Source organism: Quercus lobata, chromosome 9 (genome assembly GCF_001633185.2).
Source record: "Quercus lobata isolate SW786 chromosome 9, ValleyOak3.0 Primary Assembly, whole genome shotgun sequence".
In the NCBI taxonomy this organism is placed as follows: Eukaryota; Viridiplantae; Streptophyta; class Magnoliopsida; order Fagales; family Fagaceae; genus Quercus; species Quercus lobata.
The window spans coordinates 37,999,669-38,026,901 of NC_044912.1; the positions used below are offsets into that span (position 1 = coordinate 37,999,669).

A 27,233-nucleotide genomic window follows, 5' to 3' on the forward strand; every position below is an offset into this window, starting at 1 on the left:
CCTCGTGTCATCCTTGTTAAGGGCTTGTATAGGGCAGATGTAGTCAAGAAGGACATGGTTTGAATCCATCAAGTCAGAGTGGGTCCGAGCTGGATGAATCCTATAGTGAGCTTTCTTAAAGATGATACACTACTAGAAGAGAAATCAGAAGCCGAGAAAATATGAAGAAAAGCTCCTCGGTTCTGGCTGTCTAAGGATCACAAGTTGTATAAGCGCTTCTATTCTGGGCTGTATTTGCTATGTATACATCCCGAAGCATCAGGGCTACTACTCGAGGAGTTGCATGATGGAATTTGCGAGAGTCACATAGGAGGAAAATCTCTGTCCTACAGAGCCATCACTCAAGGATATTAGTGGCCGGGTATGCAGAAGGAAGCCTAAGAATATGTCAAGAAGTGTGATCAATGCCAGAGGTTTGCTCCAAACATCCACCAACCGAGAAGGGTCCTTAATCCTCTCTCTATTCCTTGGCCGTTTGCTCAGTAGGGCTTGGATATTGTAGACTCTTTCCCTAAAGCAGTAGGAAATAAGAGATACCTATTGGTCGGCACAGACTATTTCATTAAATGGGTCGAAACTGAGCCTCTGGCCAACATCAGGGATGTGGATACTAAGAAATTTATTTGGAAGAACATCGTTACTCGATTTGGAGTCCCTCATACCCTCATCTTGGATAACGGCCTTCAATTTGATAGCAAGGCCTTCAAGAGATATTGTTGTGACCTGGGAATTACAAATAAATATTCCACTTCAGCCTACCCCCAAGAGAATGGACAGGCCGAGGCTATTAATAAGGTCACAGTCAATGGGCTGAAAAAGAGATTGAATGATGCGAAGGGAAGATGGGTGAAAGAGTTGTCACACGTCCTGTGGACGTATCGGACTACACCACGTCTGTCAATAGGAGAGACTCCTTTTCCATGACTTATGGGGCCGAGGATGTCATCCCCTTAAAGACTAGCTTCCCAACACTAAGAAAAAGTACCTTCACCTTGAGCAACAACAACGAACTGCTAGGAAAAAGTTTGGATTTAATTGAAGAAAAAAGAGAAAAAGCAATGATCCAACTAGCCTATTACCACCAGAAACTCAAGCAGGGGTATGATGCCAATGTAAAACTATAGCCACTAGCACCAAGAGACTTGGTGCTGAGAAAAGTTTTGGGTAGTGCCAAGAACCCATCTTGGGGAAAGCTGGGGCCCAACTGGGAAGGTCCATATCGCATTACTTCAGTAGCAGGAATAGGTGCATTTCATTTAGAAGACTTAGATAAGAATGCTATACTCCCGCCCATGGAATATAAATAACCTGAGAAGGTATTATTATTAATAAAAGCAGTTTTGTTTGCACTCTGATTTATTGTAATTGCGTGTCATTAGGTTCACTACTATTCAAGTATTAAACAGAACTTAAGTCCTGCATGGCTCCTCTGACCACAGGTTTAGGGAAAATTAATAACTTATGGCATCTATTCAAGTATTAAACAGAACTTAAGTCCTGCATGGCTCCTCGGACCACAAGCTTAGGGGAAATTAATAACTTATGGCATTTATTCAAGTATTAAACAGAACATAAGTCCTGCATGGCTCCTCGGACCACAGGCTCAGGAGAAATTAATAACTTATGGCATCTATTCAAGTATTAAATAGAATCTAAGTCCTACATGGCTCCTCGGACCACAGGCTTAGAGGAAATTAACCACTTCTATTGATTTCTCAAATAACAAACGGATCTTAAAATGGGTCAGGTCTTTCAAACCACATATGGGGATGAAACTATGCATTTTGTGATCTTAAAATGCATATATGTAGATGTTTAAACAAGAATTGAAGCCAAAACAGACCTAAGGCATGTCAATCTATGCATATATGTAGATGTTCTTTTCCGTATGATATAAGTCTATGCATGTCAGTCTTCATTACCTAAGATTCAATTCACAACTTTACTCTTGACACTTAATCATATTGGCAAACAAAATATTATTGTAAACTCTAATTGAAGGCACAGTTACATCAACTTAGAGCTATGCAATAAAATTCAAATCACATCAAGCTAAAGAACAAAAGATGAAAGGAAGAGCATTCTCATTAAGTAATAAAGATAGTACATTACGCTCGGACATGACGTCTTTAAAACAAAAACAAAAAATACACTTCTACTACAAATGGTATTACAAGAGAAACCCTAGGGGCTAAGCTTCAGCAGGAGGGTCTTCATTTTGGCCTGGCTGAGAAGGAGGAACATCCTTGGCCTGGGGGCCAGCTCCATGATTCTCGGCCTCTGCTACCTTCTCCTTGGCAGCATCCTTTGACTTGGCAGAGAGTTTCTTCCCTTTGCCCTTCTCCCCCTCAGCTCCCTGGCCTTGGTCGCCAGCTTGGGTAGACTCCTTTGTAGTTTCAGTTAACGAAATAGCATCTGGGATAGCTGTAGGTTGCTCGGAAGATTTTGGGGCATTAGCAAGGACTTCCCGAATCTTTGGGGGATAGAAGACTCTTTTAGGCAGCCTCCGAACAGAGTCTGTAAGGACACCTGCAATGCTGAGGGCCTTGTCCCATGTCACACTGTAGTAGTCCCTGCATACCTCTGATAGCTCCTCGGTAAGCCTTACTTGTGTTTCCTCCATGCCAAGTTAGTATGCAACTCTCTTCTCGGCCTCGGCTGCTTCCTTGGCCAGCTGGGTCTCCTCCTTGGCCTTCTGCAACGCGACTTTGAGATTTAAGACCATCTGTTTCTCAATGGCTAGATTGATCTCAGTCACATGTAGCTTCTGGCGCTAATCCTCAGCTTGCTTCTCCGCGTTCTTCAAGCTGGCCTCGATGCTCAAATGAGCTAATTATACCTCCTTCAGCTTCTTAGTTAGCTTATATTGCTCCTGCTTGATAGCCCCTAGTGTTTTCTTAGTCTCGATGCTAGAGAGGGCTTCAGCATCGGCCCACTTACGAGCGTCACGATACCACTCCTCGGCCACAAAAAATTGCTGAGTAATCTACCCAAAGGTCATAAAACAACATGAGTTAGAAGAAAATATGATTCAGCATTTATGTTTGTAAAGGGATAAGCTTCCTTACCATCGCAAGGTCCTTCTTCAGGGACAAGAAGAGGTCATTTTGCGAGAAACGCCTGTAAGCATCCATATCCCTAGGAAGGAGTATGGGTTGCTCCAGGGCCTCAGCTATGTATCCTACTCGGCCCCTCTGATACTCTCAGACAGAGGCGTTCCAGGGAATTAGTGCCCTATCCACCTCGAGCTGAGGGCTCCAAGTACGTTGTGCCATGCGCACTTCAACTTTATCTTGCTCCTCGCGGCTATCCACTAACTGGGCCCTTTTATCCCAAGGCTCCTGGACCACTTTTTGATGCTTTGTCCCCTGTCGAGGACCCATCTCGCCTTCCTCGAGCAACTCGGCTGGCCTTTTCTTCTTCAGGTCAGGGTTAGGCTTTAGGCCGAGGTCGGTGGGGACTTGTGGAGGGGGAAGAGGAAGATTAGAGGGAGCTTGGGACTTGGAGGGTGCCTTCGAGGTTGACCCCTTGCCCTTGGCAGCCATGAGCTCCCTTAGACTTTTATTTCCTTTGTTCAAGGCCATGTCGTCTTCCTCTTCGTCGGAGGAGTTATCCGGGTAGGCGATCACAAGAACGGGGGTGCGAATGCTGGAATTCTTGTCTGACTCACCCTCGGTGTCCGAGAGGTTAATTAAAGGAGCCTTTGGATTGTTTTCTTCGAAATGGAATTCGTCTATCTCCTCCTCTAATGAAAGGCGAGATGAGGCAATCTCCTCCTCAGGAAATGCTGCTGCTTCGGGAAGGTTTTATGGAGGTGGTTGTGCAGCTGGTGGAAGGTTTTGTGGAATTGGCAAGGCAACCGGGGGGATCCCTTCGAGCCAAAAATCCTGGCTTAAAGATGTCTATCCGAGCTAACCTTGAACTCCCAGCTCTTATCGGTTGACCTATGTCTTGGAAGGTGTGGCACAGAGGCTCGTAATCCAAGATCAGGTGAACGGCTTGCAACTATCCATCCTCGCTCACAAAAATCTCTGACCTTAGAAGGTATTTAAGAGCCTGGATGTTGGTATGGCTGAGCCGTGGAGCAACGTGAGCTTTATCTGCAAAACAAATGGGAAGGAAATCTTGGTCAGATCGCCAAAAGAATATTTTCTACCATAAGAAGATGAAGTGTCAAGTAAAAATAATAAAGCTAAAAGGCTAAGTCCCCTTCCAAAGGGATAGATCCTAAAGGTATCACACCTGGATCTCCTGCCCGAGTTGAACAATGAAGACCGTCGCTCCATTCCCCTGAAGTAATCAGGTAGTCATCCTTCATACCCTTATTGGATTTGGGGAGACTGGATATTAGCCTGATGTCCTTGAACCGGGATTTGAGGTAGTAACCTGCACTAGCAAGCTTGTGGCACTCGTACATGTGAACCACATCATGCCACGTGAGCCCTAAGCCCATCTGCTCATTCAGGGCATCTACGTAGCCCAAGACCCAAAATAGGTTGGGGGCGTACTGGTAGGGGGTCAATCTATGGTTAATCAAGTAATCTCTGGTTATCCTACCCATGGGAAGCGTCATTCCTCCCTCTATGAAAGCAATCATGGGAATGACGACTTGACCCACGTCTCTATCAGTCAGTACCCAATTTGGAGGGGCAATATTCTAAAACCACCCCCTGTGGAATATGGTACCTGGCCCTAAAGCCCTCCATACCAGCCGGTGTGTCTACTAAGTGCTTGAATCTACCAATCTAGATAAATTGAGAGGCCGAGGAGAAAGGCCGAGAGGAAAAAGGGTGATATAAAGAAATGAAAACTTACGGGTACTCGTATGACAATCTCTGAAGCTTTTAGAGATTTTTTTTCAAAAGAAAACTTCTTATGGGAAATGACTAAAGAAACTTAAGAGTTTGGTGCATTTTATGAAGACTGGGTGCTGGAGTTCTTTGAAGTTCTTAAAGATTCATAAAAAAGAAAGGAAAATGGGGTTCCTTTAAGGCTTTATATAGAAGGAGAAGATGGAAGGGAGTACTCCTGCTCAAAATACTAGAAGAAATGTCAGCCATTGGATCTGCGTTTTGCCGTTGGATGCGGAGGACACAAAGCCGCCTGGAGTAATTAATAGCTCCTCGTAGACTACGAAGCGTCAGAAACAATCATGAAGCATATTAAACCGCACTCCCACACGTGTGAATCAAAAATCAGTTGATCTTATCTCTTAAAAATCAAAACCCCACTTTTTCTCCTTGGATGGGAGGGAAAAATCGGAATTTTGAGGGGCTATTGTAGGGATTAGGGCCCAAAATAACAAATTGAGCCTTGGGCCTTGTCCGAGGACACTAACAAGTCCGAGGAGGAGAAAATAACTATTAAATGATTCCCAGTAAAAGTCTCATCAACAGGAGATGAACGGAAGGAGATCCGAGGAGGAATTCCTCCTCAAACATGACAAATGTAGTCCAAGTATGTACTCTAACAATTGAAATGTGTCCCATGAACATGTGAGAGGGAAGGAAACTTAAAATATCTAAGGAAAAGCTGCTACCACCGCATTAAATGCACTGCAACTACTTTTCTGGCCGCATTAATGTGGAGAGGACCTCTGAACAATGCTGCCTTGGCTACCACAACTCATAAAAGGCTGGAAGGGGTGTCCGATGGGATGGGCACTCAAGTAGGGATTCAAATGATCAACAAGTGTAGGGTCTAGATAATCAGAAATGAGCTATATAATGTGGAAGAACCCCCATGAGAAGGGGATCGTAAAAAGAAAGAGAAAATACTATAGCAATCCAAGTTATCTTAGTATCCAGCTGTGATCAATATACAATAATTATGGCCTCTTTGGACTGAAAGTCCACTGTCATCAATATCGCTTATTTGCCCTTGATTGTCTTTGAACCCAATACTAGCCGTTGTCCAATTCATTAGGACCTAGTTCTTTAACCCATTCTCTACAAATTCATTGTATTGGGCTCATTGGACCAAGACTCCATATATTTTGGGCTTGGGCCCCAAACTGTGTCCCTACAGATTTCAATAATGAATTTGTCTGGAAAACTATTAATTCTAAATTTAATTTTGATAGAGAGAGAAATAGAGTAAAACTCTATGGAGGTTAAATTTTTTTTACTCTTTAAACTTAAACTATCGTAAACGTAGTACTTTTTTTTTGTTGATATGATAGATAATTTTTTGTTTTGTAATTAAGTTTCTAATAATTTTGTTGTCTTGGGTACAAACATATCCTATTGAACTAGTTTACTATTTTGTGTCAGTTATATTCTTTGGTTCTTACCAAAAAAAAAAAAAAGTTGTATTCTTTGGTTCAGTTTATATGTTTTTTTATGCATAAAGGATTCAATTTGTTTAGCATTGGCTTCTAAACTTCCTTGTCTAGATGAAGAGTTATTGCTTTGATGCTTACTACTTGCCCTTCTAATTGGTTTCAAATTGGACTAATCCAACAAAAAGCTGTTTCTATTTGAGAATTTGCTATTCATAGTGTTTCTTAGTAGTACACAAGTTGGGGCAATTTAAGAGTTAGAGACTTATTATCGTGCATCTTTAGCGTAATGGTTACTCTATAAGTATAAAATTTTTGTGGGACTTTGTGGGGGTGGGGGGTAAGGGTTAAGGTTCAAATATCCAAGAAAGAGCTTTACACACACACACATACACACACATACTTAGATTAGGCTAAAATAGAATTTTTGTCTTGAATCTGAAAAAAAAAAAAAAAAAAAAAGTTGGGACTGAAAGTGGAAATGCCCTTCCTAACAACCCAATAGTAACTAGTAACATATAATTTATCCACCATTTTCTAAATAAACTCAATAAACTAATCTCTCCCAAAATAAACACTCAATCTCAAATCTTTTATGCCATTTCAAGATGCTAAGGGCTTCTTTATTTTAAAAAGTGGTTTTCACTTTTTATTTTATTTATTCTATATTCGACTCCTGAATTTGAATATAGAAAAAATCTCTCATTTTCACACTTGGTAATGTTTGGTAAGTTGTTTTGAATACATAATTTGGGTATAGAATACATCATACCCAGGTTTGGTTATTGTTTTCTATTTTTTTTTAAGTAACTTTTCTCACTCACACACGTCACATTACTAAAAAAAAAAAAAGTAACTTTGTGTTTTCACAATATTTACAAATATGTCATTGTATTCGTATTCATAGAAAACGAAAGTGTTGAAAAGTTGTATTGATTTTTTTGTATTCAAATCCAACTTTTAGGATACTAAAAATGAAAACTGAATATAAATGCTAAAACCAAACCCGTTTTTTAGTGGTGGAAACTACTAAAAATTGAAAATGAAAACAAAAAATGGTAATTTTTTTCAACTAACCAAAGAGGCCCTAACAAATTTGAGAGACGCCCTTACCAAAAAACAATGACTATCCTCTTTCTCCGACACCCACTCTGTGAAAAACTATTGATTTATCAATGAAAATTATTAGCACCACTCATAACTGATTTGTATTTTAGGCCCAAAATCATATAAAATGTGAACACGTAAACCTATTACAAAATATTTTGAAACATTAGTATTTTATCATAGTAAATTATTATGGTTTTATTGGATCCATTGCTTGAATCATGCTTGCTTTGGAGAGAAAATTTAGGAGGGAAAAGTGGAGAGAAAGAAGTTTTAATGGATGTTTAGTTGGGAAGGGGAGTGGAAAAAAATGTGGTGGGGCTCAAGTGTTTTCTCCTTGAACCCACTAAAAAGTTTTCTCCTCAGAATGAAGAGAAAACTAGGGGAAGAAGATCACTAACATAAGCTGCCCAAAATGCCCTTGCACATTCTTATTTGCTAACATTTTTCGTTTCTTCTTTGTTACTAATCTATGCACATTCACATTGTTTTAGATTTTTTGTTTTAGCTCACTTTTTTTTCTTTTGTTTTTATTATTTTCTTCCACAGTTCCTTTCTCCTTTTTTTTTTTTTTTTTTTTTTTTTTTTTTTTTTTTTTTCTCTGTTACTAATCTACACATGTTCACGTTAGTTTGGGCGCTCTTATTTTTTATTTTTATTTTTTTTATCTCATTTTTTTTCCCACCATTCTTTGGATCTAGCCTGTGCCTTTGAAATAATAATTAAAAAAAAAGTGAAATGTCCATACATAATTTTTTAAATAAATAAATGTGTTTAAAGAATTGTATTGTCTTTTATTTTATTTAATAGGAACACAATTGTAAATTCATACCAATTTCATTTTTCATAGTTTTTCTTCTTTCCACTTTTCCATCATCTCAACCAAACACATATGAGAGAAAATTAAATTTTTTCTATCTTCCCACTTTTTTATCATTTCCTCATTTTCTATCCTCTCACTTTTCTATCCCTTCAACCAAACAACCTAAAAGTTCAAAAATTGATTTCTTTTATCTCATTTGAAGAAGTGCAAGAAAATAGATATTGCATAAGGAACAGTATTAAATTTACGAAATGATTGCAAGTTTGCAACTGGTTTAAAATCTTTAATTAGATTGAATTTTCAAGATACATATCCATAGGCTCCCACTTGGGTAGTCTGATCGCAAAATCTTGGCGTGGCCTTAATCATTCTCATGATATTCGTGAACCTACATTTTTCTTTTTGACATCTGAATAATTTTTTGTGGGGGAGATAAATGTTAACCATCGCACTTGGCCCTGTCTCTGCAAAAAGACAAGAACCGAAATAGATCAAGAATGTCCAAGTTGTAGCCAAACTGAAACCGCTCTACATGTAATTCGAGATTGCCCTTGAGCCAAAGAGTTTGGGGTTTCATTTCCAGGACAAAGGGCCACATCCTTCTTCCACAAACCACTTGTGCTCTATGGTTACAAATGAAATCTAAGAAAAAATGAGTCAATGTTCTTTCACTATACTCCATGGAATATCATATTCGCTTTTGGTGTTTGGCTATGTAGAAATGAAAGAATCTTCAAAACTAAAATTATTAACTGGAACTGGAAGCCACCATTTGTCACCCTTAACATTGACAAAAGTACTTTAGGTAATTCGGGGTTGTTTTTAGAGGTGGCTGAGGTAGCTGGATCCACATCGATCGGATTTTCAACTATTAATTTTGCAGAGTTATGGGCTGTTATGCAGGGTCTAACTCTTGCTTAACTTAGGACTTAAGTATATAAATAAAAGATATTGATTCTAATCCGGGGTCCTTGCACCGGATTTGATTTCTTTAATCAATTTATTATTGCAAAATCCTCAGCCAAAATTTTTGGATCTACTGTGAAACCAATACTAACGCTCTAAGACGGGACTGAGAGAGAAAAGAAGCAACTTATAAGAATAAATACAAAGTACAAAACAATGTCCAACTTTTGCATCTGTATGAGATCTTTGCAGTTGTACTCTTAGAGAGTGCCTATGACACCTTTGGTATCTAGGCACCCCACCACGGGGGTTTACAAGGACAAAACTGATGTAGTATTGATCTATCTTAATAAATAAAAACTTAAAATGAAAAGTCAATTGAAATTTTCAAAAATTTATAAATAAATAAATAAATAAAATTAAAAAAAAAAAAAAGCAAATTTTATGGCTGCGTGATTGAACAAATCCTCTATATTTACGAAAATTATATATTGAGCTCCTATATTTACGGTAAAGCAACCTAGCTAGCAGCCAGCAAAGTCCAAATCATGCTGGATAAAGATAATGGTATTGACTAAGATGGAATAATAGAAAGTACTCAATTATTATAGCATAAGAGTATAAGATAAGGCCCCCTCTTTGGAATTCAAACTCAAACCTCAAAACTAGGTTTTTATTTTATTTTATAATCTTTTATCTTGTTTACAAAAAATAGAATTATCTAATTTTGTATAAATTTATAGAATTTTATTTTGATTTATTTTTAAAATTTATAATACATAAAAAAATTATTACATTTGACTTTTATATAGATATATAAAGCTTTTAGTATGTGCAGCTGCAAAAGTTGACCACTCTAGGTCAAATGTAATAAAAAACTATGTATACTTGTTCTTATTTTTTTAAGGTATAAGAATGTTTTAGCATGTTTTTAACAAAAAATAGATAAGTTATTCTCAAACGGACATTAAAAATGGCTAAAATGCAAAACTGATTCTCTAAGTTTTTTCAAATTTCATTTCAGTCCTCTAACTTTGCTTTCATTCATTTCAGTCTTCTAAGTTTTAGATTTATTCAATTAAAGCCTTTTAATAAAATTTTATTATAAAAAAAAAAATTAATCTGGAAAATATTTTTCAATTATTAATTGAATTTTTTTAATTAAAAAATTTTGGAGAAAAATCTAAAAAATTGAAAAATTAACCACAACATATAACAAAAGTTTATGGAAAAATCTTAATTGAATAAACTTGAAAGTTAGAGGATTGAAATGAACAAAAGCAAAGTTAGAGGACTGAAATGAAATTTGAAGAAACTGAGGGTCAGTTTTGCATTTTAGCATATATATATATATATATATATATATATACCATGATTATTATTTCAATGTTATTACTATGATTGATTCTGGTGCGGATATGAACTGTATCCAGGAAGGATTAATCCCTTCCAAATATTTTGAAAAATCAACTGAAAGATTGGTTTCTGCTAATGGTACTCAAATGAAGATTAAATATGAATTAAATAATGCTCATGTTTGTCATGATAATGTCTGTTTCAAGTTTCCCTCTGTTCTTGTTAAAAACATGATTGATAAAGTGATTGTTGGACTTCCATTTATAAATGCTTTGAATCCTTTTCTTGTTGAGCATGATGGAATTACTATTGATCCTTTTGGACAGAAAGTAAAATTCAAATTTGCTTCAAAGTTATTGATACTGATGATACTGTCATTTCTCACCTACAACTTGCAGAACATAGTAATCCAAGAAGCTTCATCATCCCAGGAAGAACTCTAGAGTATGAGCCACTTCTATATTGCGGATTTTGCAACCAATACGCTATTTATCATGAACATGAATGTAATAATGATCCTCCATGGGACCCTTATGATAGTTACTCGACTGATGCCCCTGATACTAATTAAGTCATTCCTAGTGTAAACAGTTGAACTAGCCAATGCACCTGCTTCTACATCTACTAAAGCTATTAAGTCCTCTACTAAGCCTAAAAAGATTTGGAAGAAATTCGCAAGTACCCTGATGCTCTATATGCCTCCTCAAGATGAAATGGAGGGAGGAAGAAGCTGCTGATAATCATGATTCAGAAGATGAATTGTCCTCTGAAGTATCTGTTGCAAATAACCCATATTACCCCTACAATTAGGAACTGTTTGGTCATGATGAAGAAGACAATCCTGATTTAGCAGAAAATTGATTCTCATATATGTCTGGCCTGCACAACGACCAAAATGCTACAATATTTTCCCTGGTGAAGTCCCAATTATTGTACTGCTCACAAAAGATGCTGCTTTTGATGATTCCTAATGATTATGGTAACTTTGTTACTTTCGGCACAAAATACCAAAATAGTAAAGACTGGTTCTTTGAACTGAAGTTCTGGGCTCCCGCTGACTTGAGTTGAAAAGTGAAAAGTTACTGTTCTCTTTTACTGTTCATTGTTACTATATACTTTTGTTGTTCATTACGTTTGTCTGCTTATATAAGGGGGGATGTCCCTTATGTTAAAAATTAGAATTCTCTTCCTCTGAAAGTAATTATTCTAAATCCAAATTTATTAAAAAGTGTATAAATATCAAACTTGTAATATCTAAAATCTTAAGCACAGTACTTATTATTGCTACGGTTTTGTTAAACTACATTAACATAGCAGTTCAGTCCACTTCGGTACAGCTAAATTTAAGTGAAAGTATTTCTAAACATAAAGGCTATTGTTAGGGTCATATTTTGTGTAATTGGCTAATCCTTTGACTTAATGCACTTTACTTGTAATTGGGTAGATCTAAGATAGGTTTAGTACTTCAAGAAACATATTGTTCAAGTTAAGTATTAAAGACATGAAGATTGATCCAAGAAATAAGTAAAGAAAAATTGTTTATTAAGTCTCGACAAATAGCTCAATAGATGCTTGCTATCGAGACTTAATGTGAAGCTCGATAGATAGCTTGACAGTAGCTCAATCTATCGAGAATTATGATTTCAAAATTTCCAGATCTGAAATTCAGCCCAGTCTTTTGTATTTGTTTGGGGTTTCTTTTCTTACAACCCTAGACATATATAAGGCTTACTTTAAAGGCCGTCACACACAAATTCAGAGACAAAAAGAGACATATATTCTCTATGGGAAGCTACTGTGTTTGTACGCCATAGGATTTTGTAACTAAGTGCTTCTAGATCATCAATGTTGATGAAGTGAAGAACTTTGCAGCCAACAACATCTGTTCAAGTTGCTAGAGTTAGTCATGTACTTGGGATCCGTGCAAAGGATTAGTCACAAATTGGTGGTTTGTGCATCAAGGGAAAGAAGGTTACTACAAGATCAAGTCCAATTGGATATTGGAGCAAAGGTTCAACTGTAGGTTGGTATTTTGGGATAGGCCAAGGGTTGGTAAGATTTTTTATACTTGTAACCGCTTGATTATTGATTAGTGGATTCTTAGGATTGGTGACCTTAAAATTACTCGATGGGATTTTTGCCTAGCGAGGTTTTCCCCATTCATCAACAAATCACCGTGTTAAATTTATTTTCCAGTGCACTTAGTCTTTTGGTGATTGTTGACGCCCTGGCCTCGAAAATAGTAGCGGAAAAATCGCCTCTGTCATCGGGCCTTTGTTCGACCACTTGTTGTGGTGATGCTCACGCGCACGTGGGGGGCCCGTTGGAGGCCCCCTCTCGATTAGCAATTGGGTGTGCACATGTGTAACAATGTGTGGTATGGTTTGTGCGTGGCTTTAGGTGCTCTCTCTCTCGGTGGAAGAAGGTAGGTCTACCTTTGGCATTGTGGTAGGATTTTGAGCCAAATTTAAGGGATTACCAAAGGTAAGTGGAGTTGCCACCAATCATTGGGTTTTTCCAAGGTGTGATTGGTCACCTATTTCTAGTTGATTTTATTACCAATCATTGGTTAAGAAAAATGGCATTTTTCCTAATCTAATGTGGATGGAAAAAAATCTTGATTCTTGAGTCTAGAAGTTTGGTTACGTGTGGGGAAGGTGTTAGACACCCTACAATGCCTATCCAAGGACATTTCTTTGTTTTGATAAAACCTTAATTTTCGGAGATTGGCAGTAAAAACATAATTTTGACATTGGCTTTTGGGGCTTAGCATGCATGGGGGTTTTGAGGTTTGGCTTTTGAATGGGTGTGGTCCCAATCTATGCATTCCTAAGGCATTTAGGCAAAGTACCATATTTTCACAGCGAAAATCCTGCAACATGTCACCCTACTTTCGTGGTGGAAATTAGGCATCGCTTCAGCTTAGGTGACACGGGCTGTGTCAATCACACCGAAAGGGGCGAGCAGGTATATATATACATACATCATGTACTATGCAAGCACACAGAGCAAGAAAGTAAATGCCTACATCCCTGGAGCATGGCCCAAAATATAGGTGCAGGAAAGTAAAAAGGGATCACCATACTCTAGAGATGAGGAAGAATGGTACATGACATGATATACCTAATACAACCCATCTAAGAGAGAAAGGGAAGAAGGAGGAAGGGGTTTTAAAAGAGTACATGACTAAAAGGGAGAGGCTAGACCCCTAAACCTAACTGAATGTAGCCACTTGGCTTATATCTACATGCTTGCATCTGCACCCTTTTTGCTTGCACCTGGGAGACCGTGCCCTAGCTCCATGCGTCCTCGCTCCATGTGTGTACATGCAAAGGCAAAGACAAGAAACCAACAGACAAGCAATGGAAGGAAAAGATGCAAAGTGCATACGAAGGAGGCATAAATCAGATAAGCACGATAGACATGGCAAGCAAAGTACAAGAAAGCAAGCAAACAAGCGAGAAGGCAAACAAGAAAGAAAGCAAACAAAAGGTGGTGTCTGCAAGGGAAAAATGTAGGTTTGGATCGAATGTCCATAACTTCATTGTGTTGAAGCATGGATGACACACTAACAAGCAAGACTCATGCATGAACATGTAAGCAAGTATGTAAAGATGCATAGAAAGCCAAGGAGTGGCACAAACAAGCATGGTAAGCATATCATCACATGGAACGGAAGAGGGGAAAGGTATGCATGAAGCAACTAGCATAATGGCGATGCATCCCAAATGGTTACATCCAAACAAGGCCTCATGGGCGTTGGATGTAACCACACAACCACAAACCCACTAAGGGCGTCAAGCGTGGCAAAGCCTAGAACTAGAAAGGCTAACACAAGCATAAAGCATAGAAGCAAGCAAGCGTAGACATGCAAATAGGATGATCCAAACCCTTTGATGTGGGTCTTGGTGTATGGACGATGACAAAGACCATAAGGTCTAGATTGGGTCCTAACCATTAAGCCAAAACACACGAAAATGCAATAAAAAGGAACAAAAGGGCTACAATAGCACATGGCATGACAAACAAGGTCTAGGCCTAAGCACATAAACAAGGTGTGATGTATGCAAGCACATGAAAGATAGCATAAATCATGTAGAGAACATAGATCCAATCACATAGGCATGTGAAAACATAGCTCAAAACATATAGTTATGGAAACGTGCACGTAAACATGTAGAAACTTAGCACATAAACGTGGAAGAACATGAATCCAAGCATATAAGCATGTGAAGACAAGGATCTAACCATATAGCATGGATATAAACACATAAAACACATAGATCCAAGCAAGGCATAGCCAACAACATCATACAAGCATGGGAGCATGTAACCCTAACATCAACATAGAGCAAATAGAGGAAAAAAGCATAGGAAAACATGGCATATAACATAAGGCATGTGGATCTAAATATATAAGCATGTAAGGATGTAGATTTAAGCATGAAACATGGCATAACACATAAAAAGCGAGGAGATTTAGGCTAGAAGCACAAATAAAGTAAGCAACATGCTAAAGAAAGCAATGAATCATGTTATTAAAGCATAAAGGCAAAATAAATACTAGAAAAAAGATTTAGAAGGTTAGGGGCGTGGATAGTAACTAGAAAGCTAGATCCACACCCCTAAACCCCAAATCCAAGATGTAGAACCAAGGAGAAGAACATTGGGTATAAGAACAATACCTTGTGTTTTTGGTGAACAGAGAAAAATCAAGAAACTTTGATGTGTTTTTTTGTTTGGAAGAGAGGAAAAACGTGTAGAAGACATTCAGGCAGAGAGCAGAACCAAGGGAGACCTCTTTTTTTTTTTCTTTTTTTTCTTTTTTTCTTTTTTTTTTTGTCTGAAGGGTGCCTGGGGCCTTTTATAGCCCTGGCATGCCATTCAAGGTGGTAGCCTTTCGAGGGACGCCACCTCCAAACGGCCATGGATTGGGTTGATCTTGACACCCCTAGAAATATTTTGACTTCCTGTTTTTGAAAAGGTATGGATCTTGAAAATCCAACGGTCAGATCAAAAGTTAAGGCTCTCGGAAGTTAGTGGTGCGTCAATCGGTGCATGATCCCAGTTTTCGTGATATCTTAGCCATTCTAATTCCGATTTTGACCCATGAATAGTCGTTGGAATGAGAATTAGATAATCTTCTCAATGACTTTGGTTCCAACCCGTTCTAATGATTGGATCAAAATTAGGGTTTTTTGGCCCACCTGAGATAAACTTTTGGTCAAACTTGGTCAAAGTAGCCAAAAATCTCCGAGAAGCTGGGGTTTGATAAAATAAAAAAACCATGAAAAGTATTGTTTTGTAAGGATTTTGACCTTATTTGACTTTCGGTTAATCCTAGGTTAACTAGGGGCATTTTGGTCATTTTAGCTGAAAAAGGCACTTTGGGTGCTCCAATGTTCGAACGGGTTGCGTCACATCATTCTAGATGTTCTCACGGCCCCATGGAGAGAAAATAATATTTTTGGATTTTTTGAGGTCCAGCATGCAAATCGAGGGCGGACAAAATATGGTAGCAACAGCAATTTGTTGGTTCCTTTACATTTTACATACAAATTGAACTTAATTAATCAACTTGGATAATTGAAAAATTAACTAAAGTCTAGCCATCTTAACCCAACAGCTATTTATTTACAAATGTAATCTTTAGGGTAGTTATTCATTTGTTTTAACGTCATTACTTTTAAATGAATTGCATGCAGTCGATTATACCTTCAAGCAAAATAAATATATGTATGTATGTATGTATGTATAATTTTTATTTAAATAAATTATTCATTCTCTTAAAAGAGATTATCATGATAATCAAAACTCATATCAAATTTATACTGAATATATATAATTTATTCTCTAAATTTTATTTAGAGAGAGAGAGAGAGAGGGAGAGAGAGAGAGAGAGAGAGTACTTGTGATGAGGAACTAAAAAATACAACACCAAAATGTATGAACCAAAATAGAGTTTTAAAAATCACAATGATTCATCAACAAGTAGAGTTGTAAGAAAGAATAAAAAATCAAGAGAAAGAAAATGACCATTTTTCAAGAGAGAATGTGAGAGAGAATAATAAGAAATTTATAGAAATTAATATGAGAAGAAAAAAAAAGTAAAAATAAAAAATATAGTAATAACATCAAATTATTCAATTCATGTTATGTAAAAAAATAACATTATATTATTATATACTAAATTTTTTTTAAAGGAAAATTATTATATACTATCTTTATAATGCAATATGATAACATCTATGAAATCAAAGACAATAAAAAAGATAACAACTTAAAGACACAAAATTTAATCACATCATCCCAAAGTAGAGTTCTAAATAATACAAAATTCATCAAACTAAAGTAGAGATGCAAGAAAAAAAATCCACCAAAAATGAAAAAAAAAAATGAGAGAGAGAGAGAGAGAGAGAGAGAGAGAGAGAGAGAAATAACATTTTATGTGTGGGAAAACTATGTATAGAATGGCAAAGAGAATTGTAAATTTATAGTAGGAGGAGGGGAATAAGAAAAACAAAAAATAAAGGAAGATAAAAGGATAAAGAAAAAGTGATATTATGATAAATAGTAATGGGGAGATGAAAAAGGAAGGGAAAAGTTAGATAAAGTATAACAATTGGGAAATTAATAAGAAAAAAGAGAGTTTAAAATAAGAGAGAGAATGTTGAAAATGAGTGGATAATGTGACCGTTGATGTGACTCAACAGGAGCATAGTAAAAATAAATACTACACTTCAGTTTATATATATATATGTGTGTGTGTGTGTGTGGTTCTTTCCAAAAAACAAAATGTGTATACACATATGTGTAGTAAGTTTTAACCTAACAAAAATAACACTCTGTGTATGTAAATCCACAACAACATAAACAGATCAAAGAAAAAAATTGAAGCAAATTTGAATTTAGCTTTAGGAATCTTGTCAAACACTTTGAGGGTGATGAGGCTGGATTCATTTCATATATAAGCAATGCCCTAAAAGTCTTTAACTTTTGTATTAAGATAAGGTGAGTAATAAGTACGCCCAATAATGCTCAACAAGGAGGCTTTTACCAAACTTATTATTAGTCCCGATCGATGGTATCTCCCTGGGGCCTGGGGGTATGTTGGAACTCGGTTCCTGCCCAAGAAGGGAGGTTGAGGTGAGATATATTTAGTAATTATATATTTCTTAACAAGTTAAAAAAAAAAATGTGAGAGGAGGCTTTTGATAAAAATACTATTTTTGCGAAGATTATTTGCATCAGCTTGACAAGTGAAATGTCCCTTGCATCTTACCTAACGTCACTAACATAATTTACGGCAGGCAATGCATATACGCACTGTGCAATAGGAAGCCTTTGACATCATTAAACATGTCATTTTACCTCATCAAAAAAAAAAAAAAAATGTCATTTTATTCAACAATTAGTAAAATATATCCCTCGCAAGTAAACGTGCCTAAATTGTGTCCAAATATGTAGTTGTGGATTTGTATGGATGAGATCTTTTTTTTTTTTTTTTTTTGAATATCTATTTTTGTACGTATTCAGGATAATGTTTTGAAACCAGACTATCAACCAGAAAACTTCACCATTCTGCTCATTCATTGTACATTTCCGTGATGAAAAAGTCAAGTTAGAAAAAACAATTTACAAAGAGGGATTGTTTAGAAAGCAACTAGGAAGAAAATATTAAAAAGCTAGACTGATCCAGGTTTTAGGCAATGAACCTACACTAGTTGCACAACCGTTTCCTCATTAACAATGACATTTATTGGTGATCTTTGGAATGACATTTTCTGTTCAACATATATTATTATTATTATTATTATTATTATTATTATTATTATTATTAGGCGAAAAACCTATTTTCGTCTTTACATTTTCACGCGATTCCCACTTTAGCATTAAAAAATGTCACATCAGCATTTAAATTAAAAAAATTAATTTATTAATTATAACTAAATAAAAAAAATTAAAAATAGAATTAAAAACTAAAAATCATATGAATTGAGATCTAAGTGTGTCTTGAACAAGAACAACAAGAACACAAACCCAAATCCAAGATCACAAACCCATAAATTAAAAAAAAAAACCTTTCAACACCGAATTCTCCAGAAAATTACTAATCCACATGATTTTCACAAAGTCCATAATTGAATAATTAATCAGCCATACAACACCGAATTCTCCAGCAAATCAAACCCATAAACCCAGTAAACAAACCAATCTCCAACAAAACCATAATCCTATATTTTCTTAGGAAACAAACACAAAATAAACCCAAAAAATTTAGCTCAAATACAAATTCATAAATCCCAAAGCCCCTATTTTCTTAAACCCTACAAAATCATCAAAGACCCATAACAGGCCACACCCAAAATCTGGGTTTGTTTTCACTCACTCTCTCTCTAGCAGCTGCGAGTGAGAGAAGTTTTGGTGGGATTTTTTTTTTTTTTTTTTGGTTCTGGGTTCGATCGGAGGAGGGATGGTGATGGTGGAGAATGATCAGGAAGCGAGTGGTACCAAGTCAAAATCGAAGTCTGCGTGGAAGACTCCGGTGGCGGTGGCGATGAATGGCGACGATGCTCCTCCTCCTGTAATGATTGGTGCCTCGCCTAATTCTTGGCTAGCTCTTTCCGATGCAGCCGCAGTGGTGGCAGCGGGAGGAGTAGCCTCAAAGCCTTGAGGTAGAGGTTGGAGAGCAACCCAATGGTGTTGCGATAGGCGGTCGTAGAGTTTCGATAGAGAAGTTAGGATTTTTTGCTTCAGCTCCACCATTGCTAGGTGGGTTGATATGGAGGGAGATCTTGTGTTTTGCTTTGTGGCTTTTGGATTGGATTTGGGTTCTTGGCTTCTTGCTGTTGCTGTTGTTGGGATGACATTTTTTAGAGAGAGGTGTTGTTGGTGTTGTTACATTTGAGATCTGGGTGTTGATTTTTTTAGTGAGTTTGAGTAAAGGAAAGAAAGTGTGTGTACGTGGGTGTTTTTTTCTTTCTTTGTTCTTAGATCTGGGATTGTGTTCTTGTTGCTCTTGTTCAAGACACACTTAGATCTCAGGGTTTAGTGTTTGTTTGTTTGTTTGTTTTTTTTTTTTTTTTTTTTAAATTTCTGGGTTTGTGTTTTTGGATTTGGGTTTGTGTTCTTGTTGTTATTGTTCAAGGCACACTTAGATCTCAATTCATATGATTTTTAGTTTATAATTCTGTTTTTTTTTTTAGTTAAAATAAATAAATAAATTTTTTTAATTTAAATGTTGACGTGGCATTTTTTAATGCCAAATAACATTTTTTTTGTTATTATTTTAATGGCCACGTCAGCTTTTAGTGTGCCAACAGTGCACTCCGTTTGTTACGTGTGCATTTCTTGTCTCTAATGTAATGGCAGGGGCAAAAACAAGACGTGTTTTTCAGAATAGGGACTAAAAGTAGTGAAAATAAAAGTTAGGACCAAAGTAAGAATCACGTGAAAATGTAGGGACGTAAATAGGTTTTTCGCCTTATTATTATTGTAAATGTCTAGGCCAAGTCCAAGGAGGTGGTATACCATGCATTAAATACATGTTTCTTCCCTTTCACATAGAGGTAGACTCCACATATGTGAAGTCCATCTCCATGTGAGAGAGAAGAAATATGGTGTATTTTCTCAAAGTCCAAGAGTGGATATCTCTACTGGCCTTTTTGTAAGTTATCTTTTACATGCATTTTTATAATCATAGATATCGAATCTACCAGTTCAGTCAACAAAGGCATCGATCTATCTTGTACCATTCTTTTGCTTATATATATGATCACTTCCAACCCCTCAATTTGTAAGTAATTCCATTTTGACAATCCAAATTCCACCACCTTTAGGATGGATCTCACTTCTAGTGTAAGAAATAAACTTGTTCCAGGAGATGAATTGGGCTATGACAGAGCCAAGGAAGTGAAGGAGTTTGATGAAACAAAAGCTGGAGTTAAAGGACTAGTGGACTCTGGAGTGACCAAGGTCCCAAGGTTCCTCATCCATCCACCAGAGAGCCTTCCAAATCCAATGCTATCTCCAGCCACTACCCACTTCCACGTTCCAGTGATAGATCTCCAAGGCTTTGAACAAAGTTGCCGGAGGATGGAGATCGTTGATCAAATACGTAAAGCATCAGAAACATGGGGCTTCTTTCAAATGATTAATCATGGAGTTCCAGTTAGTGCTATGGAAAAAATGTTTGAATCAGTTCAACAATTCCATGAGCAACCAAAGGAAGAGAAGATAAAGTGGTACTCACGTGATCTCAAGCAACCAGTTAAGTACTACAGCAATATGGATCTCCTAGTGTCCAAAGCAGCAAGTTGGAAGGATTCAATTTCATTTGATTTCAAATATGGTTCCCTAAACCTTGAAGCACTTCCCCTAGCATTCAGGTACTAATAATTCTTCTAGCTAGTGAAAATTAATGCAAAAAGACATGTAATATATTTATACTGTCTATGTTATATGATTTATATCTTATATGTGTCTTAATTTTCAGGGAGTCTGTAAGCGAATATTGGAAACACATGATTGAACTAACCAAGGCACTAAAAGAATTACTATCAGAAGCTTTGGGGCTTAGCACTGACTACCTAGCAAACATAGAATGCATGAAATCTGCATTGTTTGTGTGCCACTATTATCCGGCTTGTCCTGAACCAGACTTGACCCTTGGCACCAAAAAGCATTCAGATCCATCCTCTATAACTATACTCTTGCAAGACAATATTGGTGGCCTGCAGGTTCTCCATCAAGATCATTGGGTTGACGTTCCTCCAGTGCACGGAGCATTAGTAGTCAACATTGGTGACCTTCTGCAGGTAGAAACTATAGTTCTGTTCACATATTTCTTTTTCCGTCTTTATTCAGTCGTGTTTCACGCAAACGGGATGTGTGAGAAAAATGAGAAGTGCTAAGCCTAAATGAAGGAAAATATATCATTCCAAAAAATCGCAGGTTGAACTCTCTGAGATTTCACCAAATCACACCATTCTCCTTGTCTTGAATTAGAAATCTATTTTTTAAAATATATATTTCAATAGTTACAATAATAGGAAATATGGAATTTAAACTCTAGTTCTCCTCATAAAAGAATGGGAAAAAAAATCACCGATCTACAAGGCTTTAGGCATTATATATCAACTTTTATCAACTTGAAATTTGCCATTCCACGGTCAACCTCAAAACACTTATGTCTAGGCCTATCCACAGGACAGGTCGGGTCGGGTTGGGTTTGTGCTCAACCTGCATCCGACCCGACCAGATCGGGTGGACAAACTTTCAACCTGTCGCCGACCAAGAGGATGATCGGTTCGGGCGAGTTGGAACACCAACAAGCGGCGGTTGGATTCGAGTCGAAGTTGAGATTTGGAAAATAGAGGAAATCCGGCGAGAAAACGACAAAAATCGACCAAAATCCTCTAAGATTTCGTCGGAAATAGCCAAGATCTCGACTAGATTTGGCGATATCTCACTGGATCTAGCCAAGAACTTGACTAGATCCAGCGAAATCTTGCCGGACTAGCCAAGATCTAGCCAAAAAAATCTCAAAACTCGTCGGAAGATGAAAATCGGCCAAAATCCTTTGAGATTTATTCGGAAATATTGAAGATCTCAACTAGATCTGGCGAAATCTCGCCGGATCTAGACAAGAACTCGACTAGATCTAGCGAAATCTTGCCGAATCTAGCCAAAAAACATCTCAAAACTCACCAAATTTATCAAATAATGCTGGAATATTTGTGGTTCGATCGGATCGGGTTTATCGTATTTTGAAGAACGAGAACCGACGTTCGACCCGTCAAAGTCAGGTTTTGGAGGAAGTAATCCGTTGTCAACCGTCAGAGAAGTCAGTTCGGTTGGCAGTGAGTCAGGTTCGGTCAGAAGAGGTGGGTGGGTCGGGTCCATCGGTTGACTGGACAGCCCTACTTATGTCCATCAAATAAACTAATGAATTCTTTACTATATTCCTTCCTTTTCTTCAATTGTATATCAACTTTTATAAAATAAATAAATAAATTCTATAGTTATAACGATAGGAGAGAGGAGATTTGAATTTTGATTTTCTCATAAAAGGAGTAGATAATATCACCGAGCTACTAGACTTTTGGCATTAGATACAAACTTCTATCAAATTGAAAAATATTATTCCTTGGTCAATCTCAAAACACTTATGTCCACCAAAATACCTGAAGATTAATTCTTTTGCTAAAAAAGAAATAAATTAAAAAAACGGTTAACATGTGTAAGATACTACTTCTACCTTTAACTTCTATCAAATTGAAAAATATTATTCCTTGGTCAATCTCAAAACACTTATGTCAACCAAAAAACCTAAAGATTTATTCTTTTGTTGTCATAAAGAAATAAATTAAAAAAATGGTTAACATGTGTTGAATACTATTTCTACCTTTATAAAGTACAATATATTTATGTTTAGTAACTATCGGGGAAATAATACTTTGAGAGACTCCAATTTAATAGTTGAAATAACAAATAGGAACACCACTAAATTCAAAATGCTTTAGCTCATGAGTTTAGAGCCAATTATGTTATATTAATCACTCAAATTATATATATATATATATATATATATTTAAATAAGCTAAAGTGTAGCATTTATTGTTGCTATACTTTTAACTTCTGTTGAGCCACATCATCCACCTATTTCCAATACTTCCCTCCCATTTTAAACTATTTTTCTCCTTATTAATTTCTCACTTTACAATTATATTTCCTCAAACATTTCCCCCCTTACTTCTACCTTTTTATTTCCCCACTACTTTATAACTTAATGTTACAATTCTACCATCCCTTCATTTTTCTTTCATTTTGACTATTTTTCTTCCCATTTTATTTATCATAAAAATTTGTTATTTTCTCTTCTATTCAATCTATATTTTTCCTACACAAAAAAGATGAATACTCTCTCCATCTTTCTCTTCTTCTTTTTTCTTTTTTTTTTCCCCCTTTCATTTTGTGGATTTTTAATTTTTTATTGCATCTCTACTTTAGGTTGATGAATTTTTTATGTTGAACTCTATTTTGGGATGATGTGATTTGGCTGTGTTTCAATTTGATATCTTTTTTCTTTTATTTTCTTTGATTTTTAGATATTATCATATGACATTATATAGTATATATATAATAATATGATGTTATTCTATTTCGTAAAATGGCTTGGATAACTTAGTGTTTACAACTATACATTTTCTTTTCAATATTCTTCTACTCATCTTCTTCTAAATAAATCTCTCTCTCTCTCTCTCTGGATTATTTTTTCTTTCATGCAACTCTACTTTGAATTGATGATTTTTTGTGTTTTTTGTATCTTTACTTCTAGTTGATAAATTTTGGTGGTGTGTTTTTTGATTAGTTCCCCATCTTATATATTTTTGGAATTGAGAGTTTGAGTTTATATCAAAACAAAATCTACATGGCTATATATTTGAATGTGTCTATCGATTATTTGAGTAATATCAATTGTAAATTTGTTATGAAGTTTGATTATCATGATAATTTACTTAAGAAAATGAGAATTTTGAATAATTAATTTGAAATAACAAAAAATTAGTTGTACCAAAAAGGAAAAAGGAAAATATAACACACAATAACAAAATTTTGAAAAATATAGATCATTTCAATAAAGAATAATATCAGTCAAACACACTCAAGTTCTAAAAAAAACAACACTCAACATAATAGAATGATATATTTGTAGAGATAGAGGGATGGAAAATACTTTTAGAAATAGTTCAATTTTTTAATAAGAACAAACTATCTTCAATAAATTTTAGAAAATAAATTATATATTATATCACATTACAAAATAATTATATATTCTTACGCATTATGTGAATTTGCAACTAATTATTATTTAATGTGAGACTTCATTCATATTTATATTCCCAACATTAATAATTATATCAACTCCTAGAGTTCAAATACATAAGAAAACTTGATCCACACTAGTTCGACTATTCTCATTTATTTCTTCACAAATCCGTTGCCCCTTAATTTTAAATTTTAGTTCCTTTTCTATGTTGTTAAAATTAAAAATCTCACCAAAGATTGAAGTAAGTTTTTTGAAAAAACATATATAATATAAAGAATCTAGAAAACCTGAAAAATGAGGGAAAAAATAGGAAAACATATGCAAAAGGGAAGCTAAAAACTTGGAGAATGGCTATTGAACCACTAATTCCTACCCAGTGCTAGTTAGATGCAGTTGATGCGGTCGTCTAAGTCTACAAGTAAAAAAAAGGCCCCCAAATTTTAACCAATATGATTATTTATAACCAATAAATAAAATAATATTTTTTTTCATCAAATGAAAACAAACAAAAAAGAGAAAGAAATGTTATGTCCACAACATTTTTTTACAAAAATTTTACAACAAATTCTAAGTAGCAGGTTGTTATTACTTATTATTGATGACAAAAAATAATTATAGTGGTGGGTTCAAATAGAAAACAAGATGTAACTTAACACTTAACATTTGTTGTGAAAAATATTATGAATGTTTCACTTCTCACAAAAAAAAAAAAAAAAAAAAAAAAAAAAAAAAAAAAAAAAAAAAAGCAATACATAGAAAAATTCATAACATTTTTTACAATAGTTGAGTTGGTAAACTTTTACTAGTTCTCATTTAAGTCTACCATTAACATTATTTTTTTTACTTACTACTATCAATCTGCCACATCAACAAGTACGAAAAGTTTTGCCATGTTTTTTGTGTCTATAAAATTTCTAAAATAAGAAACAATTCTACGTGATTCATGTTAATTAATAGTAATTTTTTATTTAAAACAAGATAATTAGTTTTCCCCTTAGGCTCCCAAATGCATCAAACCGCGCCTATCACTATCCTAAGAAGATATCTCATGCAATAAGATATATGCATAATTTTTTGCTCAACGTGTGGATCATTTAGTCAATATATATATGTGCATCATTCTCCTCATAATACTTGAATTCTACATTATTAATTGGAATTCACCTACATACTTTAAAAGAGAGGGTGCATACTTCCAATAGTACAATAAATTGAGGCAAATACTCTGCTTCAATACTTCCGCTATTAGTATATAGTATAATCCATTTTGCGTCATAATCTTGTTCTTTTTTTTTCTTTAATAAATTGTAGCTAATCACAAACGACAAGTTCAGAAGTGTGGAGCATAGGGTACTGGCTGGACGTATTGGGCCCAGAATTTCAGCTGCATGCTTTCTCCATCCAAGTCCTGGACGAAAACTTGGGCCAATAAAGGAGTTTCTATCTGACAGCAACCCACCCATCTACAGGGAAACTCATATTAGTGAATACAATGCTCACTATACATCAAAGGGAGGAAACTCAGCCCTTTCTCATTTTAGGCTTTTATAAACTATGCTAGCAATTAATAGAATTGAAGTTCAAGGCATTGCAAATTTTAATTCCTAAGTTGTTGAATTCTCTATAGCAATTTGTATTCACGTTAATAAACTTTTGCCATTACTTTCAATTTATATCTTTACTTTTTATTATTTATATATATATATATATATATATATATTAAAACCGAAGCTATAGAAGCTCCTACAATTTTCCACATCATCATTATTTTTAAATATCAGAATTATAAAACAAAAATTCTGATTTTAATAACTATTTCTCCCCGATACTCCTTCTCCTTCCTTATAAAAACCCGATCAACTCTTTCTCCTCCCATCTTCCTCTATATCACAAGCGTAGCACAATCCAAAACCAAATCAAAACAGTAAATGTAAGCACAAAACCAAAGCACAGACCCAAACCAAAAGTTTCTCCAAAAAAAAAAAAAAAAAACCCAAAATAATCCCATCCCCCTCTTCGTCATCTTCCTCCTTATTCCATCCACCCAGAAACTCCATTAAAACACCTCTAAAATTCCAACGACCCAAAAACTCCATTAAAACACCTCTGAAATTCCAACCACCCAGAAACACCCACTAACAGCAAAACCCATGGCCATCCATGGCTACCCACGGCCACCCACGACCTCACGCCAGTCTAAAGCCACCCACGCTAATCTGAAGCCACCCACTCCGATCTGAAGCCACCCACGCCGATCTGAAGCCCACCCACCCAAAGCCGATCTTGAGAAGAGAGAGGCTTCACCGTGAGTCGTGAGAGGAAGAGAGTAGAGAGTGTGAGAGAGAGATGAGAAAAAAAGAAGAACATAAGAAGAGAGAGGCCAGAGGAGTCTGAAGTGAGAGGAAGAGAGAAGGTAGAGAGAACGCAGAACAAAGAGAAAGAGAAACAGTGAGAGAGAGATGTCATTTATGACACCATCACATGCCTTATTATTCCCAAAACTGCCATTACAACATTTTATAAAAATATTTCTTTTAAATAAATAATCAAATAATCATTTTTAAATATTTTAGCTTAATAATAACAGTAAATAAATTCTAACATAAAAAAAAAGTAGTAAACAAATGACTTTATTTCAATTTAGGAAAAAAAAAAAAAACTTATTTCAGCCCAAAAATAGTAGAAGTAATAACCATATTATTATTGTCTAAAGTCTAACTGAAATGCACAAAAAAAATTGCATAGGTGATAGCTTCAACTCTTCATTCATTTTTTTTTTTAATAAAAAAATTTAATTAATAGCTTAAATTCTTCATTCATTATTGGAATTTTTTTCATAATCAATAGTTTTCCCGAGCATCACACGGGTTAGCGACTAGTTATATAGACCGTTGTTCTTAAGTTATTTGAGTAGACAATTTAAAAAAAAA

At 35.7% G+C, this 27,233-nt stretch overlaps 1 protein-coding gene across 1 annotated transcript; it reads left to right on the forward strand.

Moving 5' to 3' along the window:
* Positions 1 to 20,312: 20,312 nt before the first annotated feature.
* Positions 20,313 to 25,854, forward strand: LOC115961693 (1-aminocyclopropane-1-carboxylate oxidase homolog 1-like). Its single transcript, XM_031080628.1, has 3 exons — positions 20,313 to 20,860; positions 20,968 to 21,289; positions 25,615 to 25,854. Exons 1-3 carry the CDS (start codon positions 20,313 to 20,315, stop codon positions 25,852 to 25,854), a joined length of 1,110 nt encoding a protein of 369 aa, XP_030936488.1.
* The last annotated feature ends 1,379 nt before the right edge of the window (positions 25,855 to 27,233 follow it).

Excerpts from the sequence above, each read along its gene's own strand:
- LOC115961693 (XM_031080628.1), top strand. The coding sequence starts at position 20,313 with ATGGATCTCACTTCTAGTGTAAGAAATAAACTTGTTCCAGGAGATGAA. Across the intron at positions 20,861-20,967 it reads GCACTTCCCCTAGCATTCAG|GGAGTCTGTAAGCGAATATT; the intron begins GTACTAATAATT and ends CTTAATTTTCAG. Across the intron at positions 21,290-25,614 it reads ACATTGGTGACCTTCTGCAG|CTAATCACAAACGACAAGTT; the intron begins GTAGAAACTATA and ends AATAAATTGTAG.